Source organism: Cyprinodon variegatus, unplaced genomic scaffold (genome assembly GCF_000732505.1).
Source record: "Cyprinodon variegatus isolate N-32 unplaced genomic scaffold, C_variegatus-1.0 Scaffold961, whole genome shotgun sequence".
Taxonomy (NCBI): domain Eukaryota; kingdom Metazoa; phylum Chordata; class Actinopteri; order Cyprinodontiformes; family Cyprinodontidae; genus Cyprinodon; species Cyprinodon variegatus.
The window spans coordinates 190,744-199,996 of record NW_015151414.1 but is presented as its reverse complement, the minus strand read 5'-3'; the positions used below and the strand labels follow the sequence as shown (position 1 = coordinate 199,996).

At 42.1% G+C, this 9,253-nt stretch overlaps 1 protein-coding gene across 1 annotated transcript in view; it reads right to left on the bottom strand.

Annotated features, from left to right (window-relative positions):
• Nucleotides 1-9: 9 nt before the first annotated feature.
• Nucleotides 10-9,253, bottom strand: part of LOC107100340 (zinc fingers and homeoboxes protein 1-like) — a 13,977-nt gene continuing 4,733 nt past the window's right edge. Inside the window, exons 2-8 of the mRNA XM_015398791.1 lie at nt 8,799-9,097; nt 8,233-8,690; nt 7,191-7,400; nt 6,878-7,093; nt 5,827-5,991; nt 4,380-5,612; nt 10-1,928 (exon numbers count right to left, since the gene is read on the bottom strand). Coding sequence (XP_015254277.1) covers nt 1,644-1,928; nt 4,380-5,612; nt 5,827-5,991; nt 6,878-7,093; nt 7,191-7,400; nt 8,233-8,690; nt 8,799-8,994 — 2,763 coding nt within the window. The 5' untranslated portion in view covers nt 8,995-9,097 and the 3' untranslated portion in view covers nt 10-1,643. The remainder of the gene's footprint in view (nt 1,929-4,379; nt 5,613-5,826; nt 5,992-6,877; nt 7,094-7,190; nt 7,401-8,232; nt 8,691-8,798; nt 9,098-9,253) is intronic.

The following is a 9,253-nucleotide window of genomic DNA, read 5'->3' as shown; positions in this document are numbered from 1 at the left end:
CCGCAAACGAACACTGCTAACTGCTGGAGGAGCACATCAGTGAAGTCACTGATTTGACCAAAAAGGCAGAAGGGGAACAATAGCAAAAGATGGGAGACAGCTCCTATCATTTAAAGCAAGACAATCAACAAAAACAACTTCTAGGCATTTTCAGATTGACAGATTATCGTCACATAGGGCTAACACGTTACATTAGTGCAGAAACAAATGGTGCATGATTGTTCTTTTTTTTTTTAAAGCTGGTACAATCGTCCAGCTCTTTGACATGTGGTACATAAATAGAAAAGGCGACACACTGATTATATTCCTTCTTGTGAAAACAGCAGGAATAGGAAAAGGCAAAATACTGGTTAGTCATAAAAAACAGGTTTGGTCTCTCTGAGCCATTTCATGGTGTAATAGAGACTTAAGGTGCCTAATCGAGTGGAAAAGTGCAAACCTTTAAAAATGAGATTAAGTGCTTTAGGTTAGTTTTTTCAGTGCAGAAAGGGTTCAGATTCTAATTTCAAATACTGATAAGGACACAATGATTTCCACATATAGTATCAGTGGTTTAGTTCTGCTTAGAATCACAAAGGGACGATTGTTTGGTTCTCTTCAGATCCATTATGGATTTACAGTTAGATCCACATTTATGCTTTACAGTTAGGTTTCCAACAGCTCTCTGCATGGGAGGTAACGCCTCCGCCTTTGGCACAGCAGATTTACTGTCTGAATCGCTTTTTTAAAAAAAGGGTTAAAACAGCACAGGTCTTTTTTTTTTATATCAAAAGATGAAAAAAGATTTTAAAAACATTATCAGCAGTTCAACTCACACACATTCTGTTGCATCTAGGCCTTCAAATTTACAGATGTCCAGTTAAAAACGTCTGTTATTAGAGAAGCAGTAAGGCAGTGTAAAGGGAAAACATTCTGTTTCATCTAAAAGCATCGAAGCGTCGGCATTCATGCAGCATCAGGCTAACGGATTTATTGCCAAGTTAAGCCTCAGACTAAAATGACGAGCACAAACAAAACGTTCTTTTAAATAAATTCCAGATGCTAAAACATATATCAAAAATTAAATTCACATTTAGATTCATGGTTTTTGTTATCATGGTGCTAAGCAGTCATATATAAACTTAGCTTCATTTTCTAGCACCTTTTTTTTTTAAACAGGAACTTGCAACTCAGACTGAACTTCAAACCTAATAAGAACTTTATCAGTCTGTGATCAGCCTTCAGATAAATAATATGGTTGTTTTAGAAATCCTCATTCTTTAAAGCTGAAAGTTGAAAGCATATTGGATGTTAAATCTGGATATTTAAAATAAAATCCACTTTTTCAATTATTCCAATGATGTTTGAAGGATTTACTGGGGGAGTTTTTCATTCTAAACTCAAACTTATTTTGCAACAGCTGCCCTATGACCTCATCAAATTTTGTTCTCGTACCAAACCTTTTCTTAGCCGATTAAGCTAAAGCTAATCATTTGTTGATTCTTTTCATGTGCACTTGATTCAAGGGATTTTGAGAAACAGTAAAAAGGGTAATTGTTCATGCACATTAGAGGTGAACAATACAAGCATAAAAGAAAACTTAAATTAGTTAATTGACCATTATTGACTGAACTCAGGTCAATTATCAGGTCAAAGTTCAACTTTTAGTCTTCGGAAAGAGACAAACTTTTCTTGACGCTACGTGATGGCTCCCAAACCTCACTGTCATCCGTTTCGTCGCCGTCGTCCTCCTCCTCGTCTTCATCATCCTCTTCGTCTCCAGCTCCAGGGTCTGCCTGGTCCTCAGCGTTCACCGATCTCTCTCCTGGCATCTCTGCTTCGTCTTCCGGCGCAGCTTTGTCCCCATCTGGTCCCCCGGCAGACGCCTCCAGGAAGGGGTCTAACCCCAAATCCAAGCGTCGTTGAACTTCAGCAAACCACTCCCTCACCTTTCCACAGAGAGAGTCAGCTTCAAATACCAAACAGGACACAAATAGAGTCACATGCATAAAAGCATTCTCTAATTCGGACCAGATTGACTGCATTACTTACTGCCAACACAAGATGGCAGTACAGCATATAAACCGTCAGCTCCTATAAAATAACTGCTACATTTTAATACACTGCTAAAATGTTTGCTGCAACTCAAATATAGAGGCTATTATTCTGGAAGCAAGAACCGCTACAGAATAATGAGCTGGAAAATCCTATGTATTGGGAGTTTATACATTTCTGATATGGCAGTTTCTAGTGTTTAAAGTGAAGCTGTATTAAAGGAATAGTACACCCAAAACATGATTAGCCTTCCTTTTCTACTCACCCCCATGCTGAACAACACTCTGGAGTACTTTTTTGATATCTCAAATGCATCTGGAGATCTGGGAGGTTTCTTGCTGTCTGCTGACATTCAAATAATGGAGGTCTATGGTACCTGAGACAGAAAGGTCCATAAAAGTCCACAAAAAACGTGTCAATATTCCTCCATACTGCTCGTCCAATGTATTCCAAGTGTCCTGAGTGGGTAGCATCCAGAATTTACTCAAAACGAAGTCATTTAGAATGTTTTTAGAGCATAAACAGTAGTGTATAGGATTTCCTAAAAGCGCGTTCACGAGTCTACGGAAACCGCGGCAGACCAAACCAGATGAAAGTGCGCATTCAGCGTCTGCTCTGCCAATAATGCAAGCGTAGAAGAAGAAATGTACTGTTTACCTGTGCAAAGAAAGAAACAACGAAAGAAAAATGTCTGAGAACTTCAGTGTTGAGGAAGAGCATGAGTTCTTTGCCGAGCTAAATGCGCACTTTCGTCTGGTTTGGTCTGCCGCGGTTTCCGTAGACTCGTGAACGCGCTTTTAGGAAATCCTATACACTACTGTTTATGCTCTAAAAACATTCTAAATGACTTCGTTTCGAGTAAATTCTGGATGCTACCCACTCAGGACACTTGGAATACATTGGACGAGCAGCATGGAGGAATATTGACACGTTTTTTGTGGACTTTTATGGAACTTTCTGTCTCGGGCACCATAGACCTCCATTATTTGAATGCCAGCAGACAGCAAGAAACCTCCCAGATCTCCAGATGCATTTGAGATATCAAAAAAGTACTCCAGAGTGTTGCTCAGGATGGGGGTGAGTAGAAAATGAAGGCTAATCATGTTTTGGGTGTATTATTCCTTTAAGCTGTTGTGCATTATAGTTGCCCCTAGCACAAATATGTTTAAATGAAATTAGTTTGTAGAGAACTGAGGAAGATCCGAAGCAGCTAAAAACTGTAAAAGTTAATATTATAGAGAAACACAGCTCCACATATACATCTGTTCTTTTGCAGGAGAAAATGTAGTTTGTTGCTGTTTTTTATTTAACCAAACATCCATTTAAAATGCTAAATAATCAGCTGAAACTCTGAAAAGCAAAACTTATTTAACAAAGTATGTCATATGTGGATTTGTGCAGTAAAAACCTTTTTTTTATTTTTATTTTTTTAAGATTTTTCCAGTATCTGATCCAGACTGCAGAGACCCATGGAGAAATCTAGAAGAAAACCCAAATTTCATAAACTACAATTAGATACAGATGGATCACTGTCTGCCTTCACAATATTTGCTCGCTTCCTTCTGCATCACAAAATAGCTTCAAACACAATCAGTTGACTTTAAATTATATGGAATAATAAATAACTTTGCTAAATCTTTCCACTCTTCGCATTTTCATGTAGTGAGACCTATTTTATTGGCCAATATAGCTGAATGTTTAATGGATATAAAAATAATTATATATCTATAAAATAAATTTAAGTATTGAGTTTAGTTGTTTTTAGATGGCAAGTATGTGTATTAATACGTTATTTCAGGGAGAGTGTGAAAATTGTGCATTAGGATGTAACAAGTCTGCTTATCTGATGTGTAGATGGCTGCAGAAAATAGCCAACATTAAGTAGAAAGAACATTTCTTTCTACACATAGGATACTGCAGCAAATGTGATTTGATCTCTAGCTATATATGAATAACATTTTTAGTTCCTTTTCTCTTCAGATAAAGGTTTTAATTACTTAGTTATAAGCCTCCAAAATTCTATGAACGCCTCTGAGAAACACAGGCTGTTGATGTCAATGGCCTCACATGGGGCTGCTGAAGGAGAACAGAAGTGTTAGACTTCCACTGGTGGCACAGAAAATTCAAAGCGTGTTTTCCAGACAGAGAGAGTAGGGGGAGATGGCAGACATCTTAATCGAGTCATAAACACTTGAAGAGGATTTATTAAGGCTCAAATTTTTTGTTTTTGCTGCTTTAATGTTGTAGAAAGTTCAATCATCAAACTAGTTGTCTACTGATTCAGATTGTATATGTTTTTAGTTTCTGGATCTCTTCTGTTTGATTATTAAATCAACAGAACCCACCTGCTCGTAGCTCATGTTGGTCCTGGAGACCAGCTCATCCAAATCCTGCTCACTGAGGAAGTGGTGCTTCAGGTAGTACTCCTTTAGGATTTCCCGTCCAGTCTTGAATTTCTTTGACGGAGGGGATCTTTTGACATCTGCGCTGGAAGAAGAGGAGGACCTCTTTGGCTGCTTCCTGATCTTAGAACGCCCCCAGCCACGATTTCGACCGCGTCTCTTCCGACCCGCGCCGCCTCCTGTTTTGCTGCCGACTCCATCGATTGGTCCCTCCACGTTGCCACTTTGATACTGAAAGAACCATTTCAGGTTTCCGTTTTTCCAGGAGTAGCGAGAATCCCCAAACCAGCTGACGATGTATTGGCGAGGAAGGCCGCTCTCCTCCGCCAGCTGATCATACTCCTCCGGCGTGGGCCACTGCGTCCGCACAAAGGCACTTTTTAGAATGTGAAGCTGCTCTGGAGTCTTTTTACTTTTTTCTTTTACGTCTTTCTTGCTGCTGCCGGACAGCTGCTTACTGCGAGCGCCAGGAGGAGTCTGACTCCCCTTCCGAGAGGAGGAGGTGGATGGAGGAGAGGTGCTGGAACCTGCTACTTCTCCTTCCTCTGGCTTTAAGTCATCCGTCTCATTTTTCCCTCCTTCAGAGGAGTCTGGGGAGGCTGCTGGGACTTTCCGCCTCTCAGTGAACCAGGCATCAATCTCCCTTCGAGTCAGTTTTGTTTCCGTCCTCAGACGGCTCAGTTCTTCGTCTGATGGCGTGCTGCTCTTCTCAAAGCTCTCCTCCAGCACCACCAGCTGCTCAGGAGTCTTCTCCTTAAACTTCTGTGGAGTGAAGTCTGGGAAAGGATTCCAGGTTTTGACTCTGGCCTCCTTCTCTTTTTCCTTCTCCTTCATAGGGGAAGTATTGGGAGGATGCGGAGGGGACGTGGGGGTCTCGTCACTGGAGTCGATAACGATGGGGGTGTTTGTAGCGCTGCTGGAGCTGCTCCCCCCTCGCCCCCCACCGTCATGGAAAACGATTACATGGCTGTTCTTGGAGTTGCGCTGGTTGTAGCGGGTGTCGCTGAACCACTTCTTGATCTCGCCCTTTGTCAGATTGGTGAGTTTCATCAGCCGGGCGATCTCTGCGTCAGAGGCAAAGTGGTTCTTCAGGTAGCTGGCTTTCAGCTCTGCCAGCTGCTCTTTGGACTTCTTGGGTCGCAGACTGAAAGAGTCAGCGCTGAGGGCCGAGTTCTCCTTGGAGACGGGAGAGGAGAGGGTTAGCCACTAACATGCTGCTCCTATGGAGCCAAAATACATTATAATGTAACAAACAGTAAATCACCACAATTCTGCAGCATCTTAATTTGTATTATTAGCACAAGGTAAGGAACTACTGTGTATTAGTAAAGGAGACTGGAAATCCTAAATTTGCAACTGAACAACAAGCACATCAGTAAGGTGTCCCAACCTGTGGAGACAGAGAGGGAGGCTGGACTGTGGTAGCCCGTTTTAGCTCACTGTTTGTCGGCGTGGACTGACAGGAAACTCGGCTGGAGCTCTGAGACTGACTGGGCAAACCCGCCACAGTCAGTGTGATCGGACTAGTCACTGGAAGATTCCCACCTGGACCAACCTACAAACAAAAAATACAAAAACTAAGGTGTTATTGGCTTTCATTAAGATTCTTTCAATGGCAGATTTACTTCTCCTTCTCTTCAAGTCTACAAATAATGAGCCAAGCCAGAGACCAAACCCAGTAAAAAGAAGATCATCCTGCTTACTGACAACAGAAATCTGTGCATGCTTCGTCACTTAAACACAAACAAATATTGTATTTCTATGGGATTTAATGTCATAAGTGAACTAAAAGTCTATCCATATTCTGAAAGGAAGGAAATGAAGCATTTTTGTCTTTTTTTTTTAAAAATAAAAAAGTGCGGCATGCATTTAGACAACTTTTATTGTCATTTTGTGTACACAGAGTGTATACAAAATGGAATTTGAAAATGCATTTATATCTTGCCTTGGTTTACATCATATGCAGAATGTCTCTACCACATTTACTGATAAACAGACTTCATCTCAAACAGTCCGATTGGACAGAGAGCTTCTATGAATTTACCCAGAGTTTGGTTCAGGTCTGCGCTGTAATAGGGCCGTTACAAAAATGAAGATGTTTCAGTCTAAATCTTTATTTTAAATCATATTTTTAAGGTCATTAAACCACTGGCCAGGGTAAAGCTCTTCCTTGTTAATATAAAGTACAGATAAGAGGAATGTGCAACTGTGAAAAGATTCTCCCACCTGAATTGGGAGTCTCTGCAGCTAGAAATATATTCAGGTTTTTATTATAATATCACAGATGCATTAAAACTTCTGTAAGCAGCTGTATTATTTTATTTAAGATTTCTAAGAATTCATAGTTAGAATCTTAAGCTGATGAAAACCTTCTATCCAACAGTCATTACAGAAAGCCTTAAGGCAAAGAACATGTTTATACGGTAAGCCCTAAATCCTACCTGGGTAAACACAAGGCCTGGCTGCCCCACAATCTGACAGGTCTGTAGGATGGACTGCAGGCCGTTTGCAGCTGCAGACAGCTGGTGTGCCGGGATGACAGTGATGGTTTGAGGCACTGTGTGCACGGTCCCGTTATACTGTTTCCTCCTGGCCTCCTCTACTTCCTCTGGAGTCCAGCTGACTCCGTGCTTTAGACGCTGGGCTGAGAACCACACCTGTGCACACAGCGATAGTCTTTAGTTCAAATAAAAACACCAAACAAAACAAACGAAACCCTGATTAGTCTAAAAAGAAGAATCTATAAACTTTTACCTTGATCTGCTCATCTGTAAACTGTGTCTGTGCTGCCAGGCTGTTGATTTCTGCCAAAGAAGGGTAAGGAAACTTCCTGTATGTGCTGATCAGAAGGGGGTTGGAGTCCATAGCTGCACTGTAGGAGGGGATGCTGCTCAGAGGGATCAGCAGCTGGGGCTGTGAGGCTGCTGCCGCTGCAGTCTGCTGCGCCTGGAAGGCTGAAAGCACCTGACATGACATTGGAGAAAATAAAAAACATTAAACACGGCAGATGAAGTTTACTAGGAGAGTGAAAAATAATGAAATAAATGTACTGTTCCTAAAGCAGCTTTTTTCCCCCTCAAAACTGTGATTAAGTTTAGGAACCGAATATATACTAATCCCCCTTTTACTGTAACCCTACTAAAGGGATGGGCCAGGCTGTAGGCAAGCAGTAACTCTGGAGGGTCTGCAGAAATCTGCAGCTCATGTGGGAAATCTGTTTATGAGATTTTCCTTTATTTTAGTTGGTTATAAAATCCAGGTTTCTAGTTTTCCAAAGCAAACATGTAGAGGAATTGGCAGATGACATTTGGCTTTGACTTTTGGCCTTACATGAAATTCAGATGTGGATGAAAACGAGCACTGAGCAAGACCTGACGATCCTCACAGTGACACCTGGTGGCCGCAGACACGCTGCTCAAAGATGTATGAAGACAAATGAAAGACAATTCTGGAAGAAAATATGTTAGAGGCTGCAGAAAGCTGGATACAGCAGGTATCTGGACATACAGATAGAGCGACTGTGGGATGGTTTGGATCAAAAAACATGGTTCAGGTGCCGACAGAAATTAATTCAAGTCCTTGGTAATGTTTGAAAATGTGCTCAGCCCAATTTTTAACCAAATTTGACCAGCAGGTATCATTTCTGCTCCATCTGTGGCTTGAAATCACACAAATAACATGAACATGTGTAGTTGTAATGTAAAAAGGTAACAAAACATTCAAGTTGAGAGTCATTTTGTTCGAAGCTCACTAATAAAACAATAAAAACAAAGAGTCAATATATAAGGGTCTGTACCTGTGCCAGACCAGCAGGCAGGACTGTGGGGTTTAAAATGGCAGGTTTTCTCTGCTGCTCTGATGGCGCACTGACCATCAAACCGCCTGTCCCAGTCTTCATGGAGTCCTGCAGCAGCATCTCCACAGACATCATCGGCCCGAGTGGAGCTTCGATGGGCTCCTGCTCTGCACCCACCTGACCATCCCCTCCTCCTGCTCCCAAACTCTCTCCCTCAGCTTCATCTGCAGATTTAAGGGAAACGGCGATCCTCTTGGGTTCAGATTTGGTCTTCATTCTCATGATTGGAGTCTTGCTGAGGGAGATTGCCGTAGCTGCGGCCGAGTCTGCTCCTCCCACCCCAGGGGAGTCATTCTTGGGTTCCTGGATTATCTGATCGCCACTGAGATCCTCTGGTGGGGATCTGAGCGTGGGAGCAATGATTTTGAGCTCTTCAATGCCAGAGACACCGGCTTCATCTGTAGAGGACATAATAACGTTCTTCACTTATTTTCTAGGAGCAATAAACCATTTTAGGTCTGAGTGTACTGCTTGGTTCCAAAGTTCCTCCATTTCTCACTCCTTACCTTCATCTGGTGGAGCAGCAGCAGCTACCACAGCCTGACCAAGCTCCTCGGCCCCCTCCTTCCCCTTCTTTTCCTGCTCCTCATCCCCTGCCTCTTCCTCCTTTCTTCTCTCCCTCTTCTCCTCCACGGCATCCTGCTCCACCACATCCATGGGAAGCACCATGCAGGGTGTGGTGGATTTCCGACGGCTTGACATCTTGAATTCGAAGAGACTCGTACTAGTGCTGTGGGGGAGCTGTCGAGGTTCACATGTTGCAGGTCAGTGAGCTGATCTGCTGGATTCCTGGAATCCTGTTTCTCTGAATGAAAACAAAAACAAAGAGAGCATCTTGAGGTCATAACCACGGGTCTGTTTACTGGGACTCAGTTATTATATTCAGAACTCTTTACTTTGATACAACATTTGGGAAACAGTGTGCAGGAGTGTAAGTTAATATGATGCTTGGTATATATAT